The sequence below is a fragment of the Anser brachyrhynchus genome (genome assembly GCF_964034855.1).
Source record: "Anser brachyrhynchus genome assembly, chromosome: 4".
Classification (NCBI taxonomy): domain Eukaryota; kingdom Metazoa; phylum Chordata; class Aves; order Anseriformes; family Anatidae; genus Anser; species Anser brachyrhynchus.
The window spans coordinates 7,666,028-7,685,902 of NC_137698.1; the positions used below are offsets into that span (position 1 = coordinate 7,666,028).

A 19,875-nucleotide genomic window follows, 5' to 3' on the forward strand; every position below is an offset into this window, starting at 1 on the left:
AAGCTGAAAAGCAGCAGTTTAAAATCCCTTTCTTTTTCAGTTTCTTTAACTAGTGATGCCCAGAAATGTCTTAAAGGACTTGGGGTGGCAGCAGGGATGGTGGTGGCATATTTAAGGAGATACTGCCTTCTGAAATTTTCAAGCTTTTCAAATTTATTGAGTGTTTCTTCATGTATCCAGTATTTGTCTAGCTACCCTGCCAGTTTTGATGCAAAATTTTCTTTGTTGTTTTGCGATTGCTAACAATTGATAGGAAGAAGTAGAAGTCTTTGAATGAACAGAGTCGATGCTTTGGAAGGAAAAGTAAAACTTTTACAAATCCCTTTCTTTGTAAGTGGTAATTATTTGTCTTCTTAAGTTGAAACCTATCCAAACAACAACAGCAAAATCACAGCCAGCCCTCAAGATTAAAGAAATCTGAAATTTAGATCAAGAACATTTTACCTTGCAATTGTCCTTTAAATACAGTAACTGTTGGGACTGCACAGCAAATATTTGGCTAAAATGAAAAGAAGTTAGTAGTAGCTGCTTAAGGTTGGTAATTTTGTATGGAAAACTCTTGGTAGATACGTCTTGCAGTCTTCATTGCTAATGATCTCAGGGAGCATTAGAGACAACAGGGCCTGGGATGGTCACTGAATGCTTCTGTGGTGGCTCTGGAGGAGCAGGTTAGAGCTAGCTGATGCTGAAAGGCCTGTGGAAACAAGTTTGTGTGTTTTAGTTTTTTTCTTTGTTTGAAATAATCTGATGCAGTGAATGCAATCTGCAGTGGAAATGAAGTGGAAGAAAGCTGCTGTCCCAGAAGGGCTTTGGTTCCAAGCCTCGTTCCATGGTGGGACTTCTCCATTTCTGAGAGCTGGGCGGACATGCAAACCAGATGAGTAAGTGTAGAACTGAAAAGATAACAAGTAGCTAGTACTGCTGTAGGGGGAAATGCTAACAAGAATATCTGCATAATTTGGGGGGGGGGGGGGTGTAAATTATTTTGTTTTCATGTTTTTGCTAGCATCTTGTCTGGGGCCTGTCTGCGATCTCAGCTCCTACCAGGCTGGAGGTCCCTGATTTTTATTTCTGATACCTGATGATGGCTTAAAATACCACAGGAATCAGTTCTCAGTCTAGTCAGCACTTCAGATTACTTGGGCAAAGGCAGGGGCATGCAGCCTGGGGCAAACAGGCTTAGTGCCCTTGCTTTCGTGGGGTCCTTGGTGGCATTACTGGGCTTTGTTGTGCTGATCCCAAATGCGTTTTAATTAGGACAGGTGAGGAGAAAAGGAGCTAGACAGCACAAGTCACGTGAACCCTTCTATCCTGCTTTTTATGTTCTTTACTTTGCTTTATTTTTTTCTTTTCTCTGTCCTTTGAGTCTCAGGCTTTTATGAAGGAAAAGACGTGTCTGGCTTTGTCAGACAAGGTAATTACATCTTTTAAACTATAGCTGTCTGTTGTGACTAGAAGATATCAAAACAGTCTTTAATGTCCTGATGCTGATGAAAATTTGCCAGGTGTGAGTGGTTGATAAGGCTGCTGTTAGGTTTATTTTCTGGCAGCATTTAAAGCAGGCCACTAGAAAAGATGGGCCCCTGCATTTCTCGTCTCCTTTATTTTTTCCCCTAAATCTTGTCGTCACGTGACAGTGGTGCCACTCTGTTCCAGGGCCTTTATCTCCCTTAGTCTTGCTCCAGTATTGTCTTGTAGACTTCGTAAAATCTGTCAAACAGTGGATCCCCCCCCCTTATTGTAACAGTGTATGGCTTAAAACACATGGGTGTTAGCAGTACTGCTAAAACGAAAACTTTGCGAAATGCTTTTTCACACGCTGTTTTCTTTTTCCCGTACGTTCGGTATTAAAAATGTTAGTGGAAGTGAACCAGCAATAATCAGTTGTAAAAGCCCCAACCCAGTCTCGCTGAAGTGAACAATAAGAAACCAGCGTTTCATTAACACTTTGCCCTTGCTGGGCCTGAGAAACTACTTTTTTTGCCTGTGCAATCGAGCTAGCATTGTGCTCGGCCATCAGCTTTGAGACAGGCCTTGTCCCCAAGGGTTCAGGCTATTCAGCCGACAAAAGGCGGCAGGAGAAACTGCGGCACGGAGGGGACGCGACCTGCGCGGGGTCTCGTTGCAGGTCAACGGCAAAACCGTGGCGAGAGCTCGTGTGGTGGAGCTGCGGCCTGCCAGCCGCTGCTTCCCAGGCACTCCCGGTCCTCAACTTGCCACACATGCGCCGAAGGTCGCGCTTCTCGTTGGCTTCTTTGCGGCGGCGCTGTCGGCTCCGTTCTTTCAGCTACTCGTATAATCTATAGCTTCGGGGCTCCCGGTCTTGTTTCTGAACTTCTTCAGAAATTCGCAGACTAGCTCGGAATGAGAAAATGTTGATTTATGGAAGTATCTTGCACCAGGTTGTAATAAGCGGATCATTAAGCTGTCACGGTCTGTCATGTCTGTGGGACTTAGCAGCGACCTTTAATCAGCAGATTATTGACACGGCGTAGCAAGCCGTCTGGTATGGCTGTGGAAGTTCAGGACCCTAGGGAATACTAATACAAGTTCTTGATCCAGGGTACTGCCTCTAAAAGAGAAAAAGGCTTATGTATTTTTGCAGTTGTTTTTATTTTAAGGTCAGTGAAAGGTGAAGAAAACCGTACCTTGTACTCGAGGCCCAAAGCTTTTTATCAGCAACCGTAGAATTGCACTGCTGCCAATATTCAGTTTTGCACTGTTTCCGTATGTTGAAATCCTCTTTTTGATGATTTCATCTTCAAAAGTTATTTTAAGTTCCTTTGACATAGTAAGGATTTAAACACTGTAAGTGTAGTTTTAAGCATTTGTTTAATGCTTGCGAACCCTTACACCTATGCTGTGCATACAGGATAGGCTCTGAACCCAAGTTGCATTTAACTGCCTGCATCTTTGCACATGTAAAACTACCGAATGCGAGCTACTCGGTGTGCTAGGTGGTCTTAGGTAAAGATAGAGAATCCTAATCTGTTCATCAAAACGCATTTTGCTCATCCACCACCTCTCAATTAAAGGGATAAGAGCACCTAAATTGGAGAAACTTCAGAGCCCTGCTTTAAAGCGGCTGTTCCCCCGAGCCCGGTGCTTCAGGGCAGAGGTAGGCTCCTGAAGGGAGCTCCTGGGCTGGTGCTGGTGGAGGGGCTTGGGTAAAGAATATGAGGCCCAGCGGCTACTTATTGCATCTTCCCTGCAGCTTCAGCAGCAGCGTCTCGTCCTTGCAGCTGCCATCTTCTGTGTTTCATACCACCGTGAAAATTAAAACGTGTCTGGAAACAGCAACTCTCCGAAGAAACTGCAGCCTCGGTCCTTGATGCGTGTAACTGACCATAAAAAGGAAATGCAACCAACAGAACCGACGGTGCTCGTTTGTGTTAAATTCTCCTCTTAGGATTTACGGAAAAAAGAAATTAGTCATAGGTGGAGGCTTGTTTTTGCTCATATTGTTTAAAGTTGTTCCAAGCGCTGAGTTGAGTGTGCTACTCTTATTTTGAAGGGAAATATGTTTACGGTTTTTTGGCCTAATCCCCAGTTAGCTGGATTTAGCAGACAGAATTTTAATAATGAAAAGGGTTACAAATTAATACCAATAGATAATACTTCTGGATATTTCGTAAAGCATCCTAAATGCTAAATGGAACGTGGGAATATGAAAGAGCTTTATTTTTAGTTCTGTTCTTCATTCAGCCAAGCATAAATTGATTAGATACTGCACTCCTTGTCTTATAGTGTTTTTCTTTCATGTCAATTTTACCAGAACTGTAGCAGTAACTTCATAAGAGGGCTTGTCAGAGTTAATCATTTCAGCAATAGAATAAAGCAGTGATATATAATGAAATGTGTATTAAGTATTAAACGTTTTAGTGACTTCTGTGGAAAAAAATAGTACACCTCTGAGGCCTTTTTTTCTGACTTCTAAAATATATTAAAAGATCAGATTACCATCATCTGTTTATTTTTTATTTTTTGCTGTAATGGCACCAATCTATTGCTCCTAATCCCTTTTTGTAGACACTCTGTGGGATTAAAAAGCCACAATATGCAATTTCACTGAAATGAGCGTTAGTTTTTTTTGTAATTTGATGTAACAGTGTACTCTATTCACTCAGCAGTAATTCAAAACGAAGAATTCCCCTTACTAATTCATTGGACATTTCCTGATCCTTTTTAATTATTGTCCAGGTTGCAGCCTTCATTTTGTGGAATGGATTTGAGCAGTTGTGAGGAAATGTCACACAGCACAAATAAACTCACTTCCATTGACAGCGCGTGTTCAAAGAGTGGTCTCTGAGAAGTGGATCAGGGATAATTTGTCTTGAGTAAAGCGTCGGTGGCTTTGAGCTGGTTCACATGCTTCTGGCAAAACTTGCTGCTGCCTAAATGGTGAGGTGATGGAGGACACGAGGTTGCTTGCGTATAAACATTTTTGGCACTTCTTTTTTTGGAGAAGGTATTGGATCTTGGGGTGAAAAAAATTTACTTCAGGATTTTTTTTCCTATGCAAAACAAATAGCAGTAGCCTTGTTAAGTTAAAGATATTAAAAATAGCTGTCTTTCTACGATGTGAAAATTTATATAGAAGGACTTCCTCAGTGCCTGTTTTTAAAGGTGTGGGAGGGATAGATGAGGAACTACTGGTTAAATTATCAAGCTTGATAACATGACAGTTTGCAGTTTCTAATCTGCAAATTCAGGGTAAAAAAAAAAAAAAAACAGAACTAAAAGCTGAAATTGTGACATAAGGATACTTTAAAAAATATTTTATAATTTCTAATTGATAAGAAGGACTACACTGCATACGAAGTCTGGAAGGCACTGGTTGCTCGTGCAGAGAACTGAAACAGCTCAGAAAACGAAGGGCATCCACGGTCGTGCTGTGGGACTGGCAGGCGTCCTGCAGGGCATGAAGCCGATCGAGCTGCTCGGGACCAGCAGCTGGGAGCCTGCGTGCTGGTGTCTTGCCAGAGGCGTGGAGAAATGGAAGCCCATCGTTTCTTGAGGAGCAGGCCCTGGTTCCTGGCGTTTTAGAGGTCACTTGTTGGCCACAGACCACCTCCGTTTTAAAAACAGATCTTTTTCAGTGTTAATTTGAATTTCATTTTGCGTGCTGTGACAGGGTGTCGCGTTCGCTTCCACTCTGAAATGAGGTAGCGAGAACTTACCTGCATGCTTATCGTGCAGCTTGCCACGCTCCGTGTTGTGAGAGAGTGCTAAGAATAGCAGTTGCTTACTGTAGTGCCAAGGGGACTTCTTCAGATGGGCAATTTTCAAGTTCACTGAGCACAGGAAAACAAACCAATTTGAGTTTAACTACAGTATAAATATTAGAAAGGAGTCAGACCTACAAAAACGCCCTTTAAAGAAAAAGGAAAAAAGGGAAGGGAGGGAAAATGCAAGTCTGAGGTACAGGATTTTTTTTTAATAGTTCCTGATTATATTTTCTCTTTTGGAGCCAGAAAAATATTCTGATCAATATGAAAAAAAATATTATAACAAAAACGTGCCAGTTGTTTTTTTTTCCCATTTTTGGATTTACTAATATTGTGCATTAACTTACAAGACTGTACGGGAGAAGAGAACTATTGTACAAATTTTTAAGTGTGTGTATATATGAATGTGTACACATGTGATAGGTTTGTTGTCTGTATTATTGCTTTTCCTCTGTATTTCTGGAATAGTGGAGTGGCTGGGTACCGGGGAAGTCCTTGGTGACAGGATTTGGAAGAGTGAATTAAGTAGAAAGTATATCCCCGAGCTTAAGCTGAGCTCTTAATTGTATTGCTTCTGTCAGGTGAGATTGACCCACAGAGTTGCTGTCGTGTTATCTTGGCACAAACTTCCAGTGCTTTCAGCCCTGACTTACGGAAAACTTGCATAGCAATGTGGTGAATTAGTCAAAATACATTTTCTTTACTGTTTGTTCCAATGTATAGAACAAGCTCTATCTGGGAGCTTGGGGTCCTTGTTTTTTTTTTTTTTTTTCTTTTTTTTTTTTTTCCCACAGTTACTGATGATTTATATGACAGGAGTAGGAAGATTACCAGGGTCCCTGCTTAAGTTGTTATTATATTGATCGGTGAAGTTGTGCTTAGAAGGAAATCAATGTGTTTTATATATGAGTATATTCTTAGGACTCAAACCGGATCCAATTATTTTATATTTACTGGGAGGCGAGAATCGAGGAAATCCTTAAACAGATGAAAAGAGTGAACTCTGTAAATGTTACATTGTTGGTTTGTGGTTTTTTTTTTTTTTTCCCCCCTCCAGGAAAGGTGCAATCTGTAAGATGCCTTCGTTTTGCAAGGAGGTAACCACTGAAAGTAAATTGGACTGATGCATTCTGTGAAAGAATGCAAAAATATAGGTAGCTATTCTGGGAGGTGAAACCCTTTAAGCTGCAAAACTGATTGCTTGTAGTGTAAAGTGGTGAAGCAGAAGATCTGGGAAGGGTGGTAAATGTTCCGATCAAAATTTGGCTTTCTGAAGAAAATATTTTTAAAGAGGAGATGCAGCAGGTGGCTTCAAATCCTGTGGCTCTATTTTTAGCTTACTGATTCTGTGATACAAACGGGTGGCTTCAGAATAAAGAACAACTTACTGGTTTACCACTAGGTGTTTGTTTCTACTTCCCAATTTAACTACATTTGTGTTAATAAGAAAGTTCTTCTAAGCTGGGTACCCTGGACTTTAGCAGTAATTGGGGGAGGTTTTTCAAAAGCTTCTAGCAGTTCTCAGCTGCAATTACAGGCCGAAGGGAAAACCTGGAGAATTACACCAGAGTTTAATGTGATCAGTGTATGCACTTTGCCTGGAGGACTAATGAAGCCAGATTTCTTCCACGCTTTTTCCAACGTCAAAAAAAGAATATATTTTTTCAAACATCTTTGGTTCTGTTGTATACCTCTGGGTTGATGATAGATGCGGTGTCTTACGGGAGCAGACAGTTGGCCTAGCCAGCAGCCAAACCCAATCTCTCTTAGTCACTGGAAGCGTTGCAGAGTGTGGGCTTTCTCCTCCTGCTGCTGCTTTCACAGCTCCAGCCTCCACATGGCCTCGCGTCTGATCATGAGCTCTCTGTTTGTGCACAGACGTGGCGGTGGGGAGCGCAGGGGCTCACTTCGCCAAACGGGGCTTCTAAGTCCCTCCAGCGCATCCTGGGGGGACGCTCGGCTTGCCTGGAGCTGTGTAGGAGAGGCACGAGTAGGAGCGCTGAGCGAGGCAGCGACAGACCAAACTGCCGGCGTGGAAAGCTGCGCCACGGACTCGTTGTCCTGCATCGTTACATAAACATCATACGTATCGACTACAGTGGCAGGCCAGGGAAATAACCCCGCTCCTGAATTTGGGGCATATCCCTTACACACACAGCTAGTTTTCCCTTCTGCTCCGAGGCAAGAGGTGGCAGCGCTAATTACTGCGTGAACTGAAGGCAAGGCTAAAAGCGGTCGGTGACGTCTGTCCTCACGCACACACTGCGCTCCTTTCTCTCCCTTTTCAGTGCCCTCAGGGCGGCTGCCGTGGAGTACAGTGCGATTTGGCGCATCAGGGTAGGGGGTCAGGCAGCACCCTGCACTTGCTTGTTACTATTCGGCGGTGACCGAAATCAAGCAGAGGCCACGTGAGTGCAGCCAGAAGAGCGAGTCAGGGCCGAAACCACAGCTGCAATCCCCCGGGCCCCTTCCGTGCTCCCTGCCTGGACACGGGTCAGTGCTTTCTTTGCCAGGTGTCACGGAATCGATCCAAGACTTGGATGGAGGTACATCTGAATGACACGCACCGAGGAACCCCACCTGAAGCTGGAGGTGGTTTTGGCCGGGTGGAAAGGGCTGGCAGCCGATCGGTGAGTGAAGGTTTGGATCAAAGAGCGCCCACAAGAGTGACTTTGTGTCTGGGGCGAAGCAATGATGGGCCCAATCCTAGAAAACCCTGCGCCCGCTGTTTGTGTGAAACAAGCCGGGTGATCTGCCGGTGTTGGATGAATCAGATTCCGACTGGGTATAATCAGAATGAAAAGTCAAATTCTGAAAAGAATTTGAAAGAATTTGAAATTGAAGAATTGAGAAGAACCCCAGCACCAAGAATGCTGGGTTAGAGGACTGAGGGGCACCCAAGTGGAACAGTCGCACAAGGGGCTGCTGGGGACATGCTGCCTAATTTAAAAACAGACAAGGGAAAGTGAGAGAGTGGGGTTATCTTGTGCGCTTTGGTGTGTTTGCATTTAAATGTATGCTCGCCAGGATGCCTCGTCTCCTTAGCATTGTGTAGGTTTCGAGCCCAGCTACATCCTGAGTGTTATGGGCCCATGTCCACATGTCTTGAGAGCCCGGGTTCGTTTCTGCATGCTGACAGGGCACAGCGGGGTCTCCTACAGGAGCTGTAATGCACACGGTAACCTGAACAGCTGGACGCTGCCGGTGCCAGCGTTGATGTGTCATTTGAAAGAAGAGCCTGCAGATATTTGGTGGACTGCAGCCATACCAAACACTTTCGGTGGTGCTGGCTACTTTAGACCTTTGTAGAGTTAGGGGAATGAGGAAGATTTCTAGAAAGCAATTATATTTTTTTCTGAGAATGTTTTTTTAAATGTCATAAAATCTTGTTTTGCCGTTTTTCCCATCGCATCGCCTTGCTAGCTTGCAGACAGATGCACAGAATTCCACGGCCGTTTTCTGTCATCTTTCCAGTGAACAAGTTTTCAGCTTAGAGCAGATATTTTCTTACTTCTGAAGTATACGATACTGTGTGTGGATAGTTAAACTCCATGCCATCTGCACGGCCCATATGTTCAGCCCTCCTACTGCTCCAGTTTGTTTGTGGTCACCTTTCTTCACTACGAGGAGGACATGAGGTATTGGGGAAGGATTCTTGCTGATAGCTGTGCAGTGGTGGTGACAGTTTGTCACCGATTGTGCGTCGCCCAAGACCTTTTTTTCCTCTCGCTCTTCCTCTGTGTAGCCCAAGACAGATTAATTGCAATGTTTGTGCCGCAGGGAAGGACCAGATTTGAAGGTCTCTTCCTGTCTCCTGATGTTTCGGTTCAAGTGAAGAAGTATCTAAAAATATGAGGGGAAAAAACAACCAAACAAAAACTAAAGCAAAACAAAAAGGACACTAATTTATGTTCTAAAAGACTTCTTACTTTGTAGTGGATGAACTAAGATACAGATTAAGGGGGAAACTTCCCATTCTGAAGTGTTTTGAAATGGAAGAGAAAGCAAGCAGACTGTTCTGCATTTTCTTGGGCATATTAGTCAAGACACAAATTCAGTTGTTTTTGAAAAGGAACAGGAAAAAGTTGTTTGATGTTGCTTTTCCTTGCTCAGTGACATTTTTGTTCTTTGCATTTACTTCTTGAGAGTTTGGAAGTGGCTTCCAAATATATGTGCTCTTAAACAAAAGCAGAGCTGAAAGCTGGAGGAACTATGTTAAGAGTGGTTTCCTCTCCAAATCCCTTTCTGGGAAAGCATGCTGCTGCCTTTCAGGTTGTCTCCTCTCCTGCTGCCTGTGCGTTTGTCACGGTTAGTGGCTGGAAAGTAAAACCAAAATTGTTGCCTTTGGGTAAAGCTGCAGTAATGTTTTTAAGATACTAAGCTGTTTTTTTCTCTGCAGTGTTAGGCTAGTGCTATTGTGCTGCAAAATGTTTATTTTCTCAGCTAACTTGGCTTCAAATTGCAGAGCAGGCAGGGAGGTGTTGAGCTCCGGGTTAGCAGTGTAATGCTGCACGCATTCTCCATTTGTGTGCAAATTTTTACCCCGGCCCTACCAGACTGCCTTCTTTACGTTGGTGTTTTTAGCTGGAATTAATTGTCTCTGGCTAACAGCTGAGGTGCATCTTTGCTATATAAAAGCGCCACTAGAGTAAACTTGTATTTGTAGCGTAGAGTTACTCCTTCAGGAGATGAAGTCTTTTAAGCAATGTTGAGGAAGGTTTTGTTGTGTGTGCGCACGTTTCTACTTCCATCACGGGTCGTTAGAGCACAGGTTGCCTCATCTCCTTCTAGCCTTGACTTGAATGTTAGGGGCGGGAAGTCTGCAGTTGGGGTACTCAGGAGGCCTTTGGAGCCCCTCAGTCTGACAGAGGTCTGCTGTTTTTATTCAGTTTGTGCCCTAACGTGTCACTGTCATGCAGCGTGCCCAAAGCAGCACTGTTCAACAAGGTCTCGTGGGACTCTTAAAGGCAGAGTTCTCCAGAGTCATATTAACTTTGAACCAAATGAGCCAAACATAGCAGCTTTTGCCTGGAAGGCTTGCGTTGAGACCCTGTGGGTTGCAGAGGTCCCGCTTGAGATTCTGCGTAGGACAAATGTTCCATGGGAAACTGATTTTCTGCGGCACCCGATGCTAAAAACTGTGTGTTTTCTTTTAAAGCAGTGCCCAAACAAGCATGAAAACTTGCCCAGGATTCTTTTTTCCTATTAAGAAGCTGCTTTGTGCTCTGATATACCTTCTGCCTGGAAATCCTTCTGGGGCTGAGCAGGAAGTAAGGGAATCAATTTCCCGTGTAAGGAGGAATTGCACTCTGGCACTAAGTTAAAATGATGGGTGAATGCAGAAAGCCAAAGCAAATCCAGTTGCCGTGTGTTTATTTATTTATTTCATGAGAGACCCTGTTTGGAAACTGACGTATGACATAAAGACTTGATTTCTAAGCTCATCGTGGAGGAGCGGTGGGCAAGGACTGACCGCAAGAGCACAGCTCTGCGGCAGGAGGCTCTTAGTAAGGCAGCGCCACTTCTTTTTTATAGCTTTGCTCCTAGCGAGCCATCTGTATGTACTACAACTACGTTTCCACATCCCTCGAAGAGATTTTGTAATGCTTTTTTTTCCCCCCTGATATGCCTCAACAGGAGGAATTAGCTATTAGCATTTGTGCAAGCTGGAAGGTCTTACAGGAGGCAAAGGCAATGCAGTCATCAGGAATTAGAGTTTGTGGAAATAACGTAGTTCCAAGTGACAATGAAATCAGGAATAAAAGATCGTACTTAACGTATGAACCTTTTATATGACCTAGAAGATACTGCTCATGCTGTTGGCTGGGCTGATACTGTGTGAGAACAGATTATTTCATAGTAAGCTGGAAATCTTACAACATAGTTCTGTTTCTTCAACACATTTATTCTTAAAACAAACGTAATGCCTTCAAATTGAATGGCAGTGATAGCGCTGTATAGTCTCCAAAACAAGTCCAGCACGGGTGCCAGGAGCAGAACCTCCCCAGAGCGCCGCATCGTGTTAAACAACCGTGATTTGAAGGGGCACCTTGCAGAAACGAAGAGCATTTTCTCTACATGTTTAGTCAAGCCCCCAATTCCTCTGCGGAGAATGATGAATAATAGAGGTGCTTTTGATGCTGTCTGGAAACAAGACAAAGGGTCAGCAGCCTGTTTCAGTTAGACAGGCAGCTGTTTTATGGCTGCTTTTGTTGACTGCCAAACTGTGGAACTTTTGCCGAGGAATAAAGCCTTCAGGTAAACAGCGCTGTGACCATTTGTTGCCTCCTGTTTGTTCCACGGTGCTCCTGTTTGAAAAGAATTTGAAATCACAAGTTTGTTTGCTCAACCCCCTGCCAGATAATGTTATTGCAGAAATGACAAATTGGTGTCTACTTCTGCCAATTTTACCTTGAGTGGAAAATAGAAAGCTATCTCGTAGTATAAAAGTATCTAAAAAAAACTTTGTGTAAGTTTGACATAAAGTAAAAATTTGACTTAAATTGGTGAATAACCAAATACATCAAGGGCACATGCGGTAGCTTCTAGATTTGGTAAGAAGCTACAAGAGAAACTGCCAGGTTAGATTACCTTATTGTCTGGAACAGGATTTTTCAGAGCTCTGGTCCACAGACCATCTGTGCCTCCAAAAGCTGCGCTGGGAGGTCTACAGAACCATGCTTAATATTTAATCAGTAATTTTTAATTCTGGGCAGTTACAGTGTAATACAGGGGAAATGTTGAGGGTTGACGGTGGCTAAAAACGCTACCAATTGTCTGTGTCCCTCTATTGCATGGGCTACAGGGTTCAAAACCATAAAGAACTTCACAGCCCCTCGTGTATCTGGACGGCTCATAGTAATTGTTTCTGGATATTGGAAGATAACTTTGATACCTGTCTATAGCGTTTTGGCTTTATTTCCTTTCCCCGCATCTCTCTGAAAACCCAAGGGATGTACAGACATGCATGCACACAGCTGGTACAGCTTTCGAGGTTACGCTTTTGTTTCGTGTTACAAAAGTAGCACAGGTCTCTGCGCGCCTGGCTGCGTCTTTGGAAAGTGAGCAGTGGCTGTGCCGTCACATAACGCCTACCGCATCCCCTCCTGTATCCATCCCCTTCTTCCCTCCTTCCCTTTACACTCACTGCAGTGACTATCAGCAATTGATTTATTTCCCGTATTCACAAGGGCCACGTACGTCTGTATTTGCCATTAGGGAGTTTCTGGTTCAGAGCTGGACCTGCCCTGGGCCAGGGGTGGAGGTGGTACGGCTGCAAGAACAGGGCTGGGCAGGAGGAGCAGAGGCCCGCCGGGTACTTCGCGCAGCCCTGAAGCAAAGCCAGGGGAGAGGCCCACGGCAAGGTGCATGCAGCAGTTTCTCAGTCTTCCCGCGTAGGACCTGAGCTTGGAGAGTCTCGCTGGAACTTGGAAAGAGTTAAATTTAGTTTATCTAGGCTTGAGGGGAGTTGTTATTCCAAAAGCTGGAGCAGGGGAAATTGAGTCTAATTCATCCTCCTTTTTTTCTGTTTTCCAGTATATCAATTTCTGTGGACAAGAGGAGAGGGACTTCAGTCTTTAGGGACTCTTGCTTCAAGCTGATTGGCAGTACTTACAATTGCACCACCAGAAAGCAATAAAATAAATACATAGAGCAACTGTAACACAAAGCAGATGTCTTGCTTTTGCAATTAAAGAACTGGAGAAGGCAATAAGAAAAATAATAGCAAATGTCTGTGCGTTTGGGAGGGTGAAGTATATCTGGCTTACTTTTAAAACAAACAAAACGGAAAACCCCATACTGGTGCAAATAATAAATACATTAACAGTTCCAGTACCTTGCATTGAAAAGTGGGGTCTGTACAAGCTTAATTCTTCATTAGAAAGCATCATGGTAAGAGTTGTGCGAGATGGAGCAGACAGCTTTTCTCTCTGTGTTCTCAGGTCTGGTTTTCTACTTCGGGGGATTCTATAAAATCAGTTATGTCTCCGATACAGCTGAGCAAAAAATGTGTGAAAACTGGGATTTATTTCTTCTCCGTGTATGCGTTTTGCATTGGGAGGAAACAGGTATCACAGGGACAGTAATCTGTGAAATGTAGTTTAATGTATTTTTAAAAGCTGAACATAAAAAGGAAAGGAATGTGACGTCTTTTAATCTATGTTCAGTCTATATCCGAATGTCGCTTTGAACCAAAATGGTAATTAGTCACCTACGCAGCATCTTCATTCACCAACTGTAGTACATCGAGTTTTCTGGCTGGTAATGTCTCAAAGCAAACAAGAAATGGGCTTTAGGTGAGCACGTTCTTTGTAAGCATTAACATGAATATGTCAGCGTGTGCGTACGTTTTGAGCAGTTTGCCTTTCCCATAGTCACGGTGTGTGTTTAGCCACCTGAAAATGAAATGCTGTACCCGTTTGTGTTGGGAACGGAAACATTGCTGGAACTGGAGAGGAGGGAAAAAGGAACAGAGCAGACTTCTGGTGTCTTCCTCTGTGATACTGGTCCTGGCAAAAGCTGTGTTGTTGAGAAGAGAGTTGAGAGGGTATCTTACTTAATTTGTTTAAAAGAATATAGATTGATATATTAAAAGCAGGGTGCACATCAGTGGCGTGAAGAGCACAAGAAATCCGTATGAAACTTTAATTTCAGTGTTGGTACCTTTTCTCTGTCAGAGCTTCTTAAAAACAAACAACAGTAAATGCCTTGTGCTGACACAGGCATTAATCTCCTTTTTGCCCTCTGTTGAAAAGCCAAAAGACTGATTTGGTACAAAATCCTGTAAAGAAAACAGTGAGTATTCTGACTTCAAAGTATCTATGGGTGGATCTGAGCACAGACTGCTGCAGAGGAAGTGCTCAGGGAAAAATTATTCACTGGAGTTTTAGAGCTGTTTAGGAACTTGTCAGTGCTGCTTTTATATACGTGCAGGGCTCCGAAGCCCGGTATTTCCCTGCTTACATTTCAGGATGTGAAATATTACTCTTTGTGTCGTCCCAATCGCTGCTGCGTTTGTCGGTAAAATAGTGTGCCCTGCTTTCCCTCGTTACGTTGGCTTGAGTCACGCGGGAGGAGGTCTTGCTGCGTGGATTGCTGCAGGATATTGCAGGGAAGTGGCGCCGAACCGACTGTAGGATCCCGAGGCTCCTCACTAATGCTGCGCGCGGCTCTTGGGGCAGCTGGGGCAGCCGGCAGATCTACGTGCTGCCTCAACGCAGGGCTTAAAAACATAATAATAAGGAAAAAAAAACGCTATCGTGAGGAAGTTCTGGTTCTGAACTTTCGCAAGTCTGAGATGTTCCTGCTAGTGCGTTCGTAATGATGTGGTGAAGGTAAATCTCAGGCAGCCGTGCCGTAGCACTTCCCCTCTCAACTCTTTACTAACACATTCACATACGGACATACGCTGGTTTATGCACATGGCATGTTAACAGACCTTTTTGCTGCTTGGTCTGCAGCTGTCGGGCTTTTGGTTGAAAGCCGGTGCCAGGTTACTTAAGAATGTCAGCTGGAATGAAAAATTCAGTATACGAAGTACCGCCTGATTGCTCTGCTTAAAGCTCATCTCCCTCTAAAATTTTATCTAGTATTTACATTGCTATTTACCTCAGCATCCTTTAGATGAAATGCCGTTCTGTATCCCTAGCAACAAAGAATCATTTACTGCCATGCAGGCAAGACTGGGAATAAGATGTATGCAGCTTGAAACACTTATCGATCAATCCACTTCTGAAAACTGCACATAAACTTTGTAAGTAGGGCAACAGCACAAGTATTGCTACACTTTCTGCTCTTAAATACCTACACTCTTTATAGAAGAGAAATCTAAACACATTTATTTGATGTTTACAGACTGAAAGCCTATGGCTCAAGAAGTACTATTGTGCAAGTTTTTTGTAATGCTGTAATACTCTGGAGGAATATTTTAATGTTTTCTTGCAAATTGCTGTTTAAAAAAAAAAAATCAAGATTTTACGAGCTCTGTCCCAGATCCGGTGACCATTTACAGTCAGGCGAAATGGTCTTACTAGATGTCTGTGGAGGATTGAGGCCATCCTTGTCTGTATAGTGTTTTGTAGATAATGAGGCCAACTTCCACCTTTTTATTACTCATTGGAATAATTTAAAGGATGTGAATGAAATTTTCCAGACTTAACTGAGAAGATGTGGATACGTGTCATCCTCTCCCCACGTGCTTAGGATGTGAAGAAGTTTTCCTTCTGGTTACAAGCAAGCAGAATAAGACCTTCTCGGAGCCATCTGCAGAAGGATTACAAGATAAGCAGGATATACATCCTGCTTTACCTCTGGTTCTAACAGCAAAAATCCCTCTGCATTTTTGCTAAGCACTTTCTACTTCTCTTAGGCTACACAAAAGTTTTTCATAATTGTCAAGAGATGCCGGAGTTAATCCTGGGGAGAGGTGCAAGGCTCCTGGCGAACATCTCTCTCGTGCCAGAGGGGATTACTGAGAGCATTCCTCGGAGCTTCACCCTACAGCAGGCTGTTTGTGGAGGGGTGGGCATTGCTTGGGAGTGATCCTAGGGGGTTAGGTCGGCGGCATGCCTAGCTCAGTGTCTTGACTTAAATGATGCAAGTAGAGTTTGGCTAGGGAAGGAGGTGTTCAAGCAACAAAGCATCAATACAGTGATCTCTTCCTGCTTATTTTCTCCTGATAATCACTGGTTTAAAAACTTTCTGAGCCAGAAGCTATGTCAAAGTCACTCTTCGTTAGCTGTGGATCCTCCATTAATTTATCTAATCCTGTATTCTGGATGCCAGTAAGTGTTTGACTTGTACAGCATCCTGTTTCATGTTCCCATCCCAAACCCTTTCTTCTCCTAATGAGTCTTGACCATTGTTCCTTTTTCACCAGCTGCTCAAAAGGCAACTGGACAGAGATTTCTGTTTTGGAATATGAAGAGGACAGAGCAGCGAGTAATTCTGTGCGTTCTCTCGGAGAGTTTTCAAGAGAATCAGTTTCCTGGGTTTTGTTAACAGGCTTGCCAGAAGCTTGACAATCTCAGTTTTTTTAGGTGCTTCAGTTTAGTATTGTACATTCTCCTCTCGGTTTACAGATTGAGTAATGAGATCAGTCTGGCTTGAGACCCGTATAGTCTACTATGTTACCTTCTGCAACCCATGAGGTAATACCTTATCCCTGTATCTCTCAACATCTGGTGAAGAATAAGGACACTTAACTGGATTAAATTTAATAAAGTTGGTAGATCTGAGACAGACTTGCAGCTGATGTGTATGGCTGTTAAGTTACATATGTGTGCACTGATCAAATTCTTTTTTATTTTTCTGTGCTCACTCTGTTCAAAACTATATTAAGCTCCTTGCAAAACGTAGTGCTTTGTATCTCTCTAGAAGTAAAAATTCGCCGCTTCCAAATGCGTTTATGGATTTTTTTTTAAAATGACTTTTCTTTTACCCCACTCCTGTTCCTTCGTCCTTGCTACTTTTGGCCGTGTAAGAAAGAAGGAAAGGAGCTTGATATGGCAAAAAAAAAAAAAAAAAGAACTTAACTGCATTTGTCTGAAGGTGATTTGGAAACTTGTGCAGCTTAATCTTGTCAAGTTTCAAATAAGCAGTCCAGTCAGAAGGATTATACACACTTCTGGCAAGCTCTGCAACCACAGAGAAAGAACAGTCCTGATGCAGGTAAGATAACCTTTTCCTGCTCACATGGTGTATCACAGGAGACTGTACTTTCTAATCCATTTTTTATATTTTATAGACAATTAGGGCTGCTGAAATCGCAGACTTTCTTGACCTGTTTTTCTATTCAAGAAAATTTTCAATTATCCTCGTGTTTAATACAGCCAAGCTTGTGACAGATCCCTTGCTGCCTTGTGGTATTGTTTAAATTTGCCGTCGTGACTCTTCGAGTCAAAAAGGAGAGTGTCACTGCAGCTAGCATAGATGTGCTTCTGGGTGAGCTGGCGGGGTGTAGTAGTGCTGGGCAGGCAGAGCACGCTTGCAGAAGATACCACAGAGATATGAGGGGTATTGGGGGACTTCAGGGTATTGCAGTGAGGATAATCCCCTTGATGCTGAGTTACGCTGTATGGAAATTCTTGTGGTATGGAAGCTAGAATTGCCACTTAAAGTTAGTGTAGATAACAAAGAAGGAATCTTGCTTTGAAGCTGGTGAAATCACTTCTGGGAAAGCGTTTAAAGTTAATATTCCTGCCTCCTCCCACTTCTAAACAAAAAAACATTTCTGTCCTGTTTTGCAAAGAAAAATCGTTAGGATACTTAGCTGTTTACGCAGATCTTAAGAGAAAACGTGCTACGTGCCAAAATAAATCTGTGCGCGGTGTTGTCCAGAAACCACAAGGAAAAACAAGTTTGATGTTCAAGCACCATTCAATTACATGCCCTGAAATTAGAGTGTGTGTAATTTTCTTTTTAGCTAGCACTTAGGTTTAAAAAAACAGGGATTAAATTTGGACAGGTGGATGTTTAGAGATGTGCTTAGCCTCCCAGTATATGTTTTTTTCAGTATTCTGTATGATTGGTACCGTATCACGCCAAATATACAGTGGTGGTGTCAAGAGATGGAGTCTGCCTTTTCTGCTTGTTTCACAGATCCTTTGTGTGGATTTTGTATGGAAATCCTGTAGTATTTGGAGGGCAATGATACACTTAAATTACTCAGTGGAGTGGAGAATACAGGGATGTAGCAAACCTAGATACTATTCCCCTTTCCGTCATTGTTGGAAGGCATTTTCTTTTTTGAGTTTGCTACTTTTGAATCCCTTGGTGGAGAAAGGACGGTCTTTCATACATTCCTTTATGAAATACAGAAACGTTCAGTATGAAAAGGGTTAGTAAATGTTGGCTTTAGTTATTAAAAATTCTTACTCTTTCAGACCTGTGAAGTCAATCCCCCCACCCCCCTCCTTCTCCAAACCTGGTGTTATATTATGTTTAAACATCTTTCTGTGTTTCTGGATAATATTGCTAAAACTGATAGTAAAAGTATATTTAGGGCTCTCTTTTAATCCCTTTCTCTTAATGAGTGGTCTGTGAGAGGTGTGAGGACTGTTGTTCTGTGCGGGTGGTGGATAATACGACAGCAAAATAATGTGTTGCTTGCTTGTGAAGTTTGCCTTGGGGCAGTCTGACAAGCCAAGAAGCCTTATTTGTGTGATGCTGCAAAAGTGACATTTATTGTATCTACTATTTGTACGTAGAACATCCCTGAATGAGCTGTGCAACCTTAAAAGTCCCCTCAGTTTTACTGGTTGAGTTGTAAAATAAATAAATAAAAAAACCCAACACTATATGCATATTTTAAAACTCTTGCTAAGCTACCGAAGTCCTGATAAAATTGATTACCCAACATAAAGGATGAGGTAATATGAATGTTTAAATAAATAAATCTATAAATTTGTAGTTCCTATTCTGATATATATATTCTTTTCCCTCTAGTTCCTTGGCATAGCATTTCTTGGCATCGGATTGTGGGCATGGAATGAAAAGGTAAGTTGAATGTGGCATCAAACTCACCTTATTTCTTTTTTTCTGATGAAATACTGGAATAGCAGTATGCTGCACATTTTGTGTGTCCACACAGTTTCTACTGCAACAAAAGCAAGCTTCTCTGTCAAATAAAACCTTGGCTTGGCTCACCTAAAGGAAGATCCTTGGCATCTTTCCTGAGAACGCTTTGGCAAGAAATCATGGCTGACACTTGCACATAAAATAACCATTTCAACCCATGCGCGCTCCAACGGCAGCACAGGCGCTAGATCGCTCTGCTGAAGGCGGTGTTGGCAGCGTGTCCCTGCTGCACGTGGCCCCAGGAAGGGAGAGGGAGCCTGCGCCTCTCAGGGGGCAGCTTCTTGAAAGCGAGCCTCTCCAGCCTCGTTGCCTGAACGTGGCAGGCTAGCTGCTGTTCCTCTTAAGGAAAAGCAAACCAGACCTGAGACAAAACAATTGTTTTTCCTTATGCAAATGAAGTTGTCCACTGGCTTTCTGTTTCGAGACTGTAAAATCAACTTGGAAATGAGAAGAAGGGGAGATAAGGGCAGGGAGAGAGAACCCACTTGTGAACCAGAGCCTAATTTTTAGCTTGCTTGCTGCAGAACTTGGGAAGAAGATCAAGTATCAAAGCATAATACACAAAACAAGTCAGTATGTACTGGGTTACTGAATGAAGAGCTTGGCCATAATATATCAGCTAAAATTAAAGCCAGGAGTTTCCTTTTCTTCTTCGTTTAAAAAATTGAGTTGAAAATAATAAGACATAGTTGATAGCAATGGTACTATGATATTTAGTTACATAATGTTTTTCTTTTCTAATGGAAAACAAAGTAAGTTCCAAAGTGATGTTCACTTCAGGCATAACTGGTGCTTGCAGCAGAACAAAACAACACATTGGAAACATTGGAGTTTTGCCACTTAAATTGAGGACAAATTTTGCTGATTCAGAAGTGAGTTATTGATTTAAAATCTAATTGCTCTGTGCATGTGCCTTGGTTATTGATAATTACAAATAGTATTTCTCAGGGCTAGTAATAGGGTATTAACTAACTTGCACTGTATACACCCATATATGCAAGTTTGTGTTTATATATATAATGTGTATGTATGTGTATACATGTATATTTACCTACTATATGATGCTCAT

At 42.7% G+C, this 19,875-nt stretch overlaps 1 protein-coding gene across 2 annotated transcripts in view; it reads left to right on the forward strand.

Annotated features, from left to right (window-relative positions):
• TSPAN5 (tetraspanin 5) overlaps nt 1-19,875 on the forward strand; it is an 83,807-nt gene that overhangs the window by 41,776 nt on the left and 22,156 nt on the right. Inside the window, exon 2 of one of the 2 annotated variants that reach the window (XM_080590378.1) lies at nt 18,675-18,725. The exons of the other annotated variant lie outside the window; for it this stretch is intronic. Coding sequence (XP_080446504.1) covers nt 18,675-18,725 — 51 coding nt within the window. The remainder of the gene's footprint in view (nt 1-18,674; nt 18,726-19,875) is intronic. 2 annotated transcript variants of the gene reach the window in all.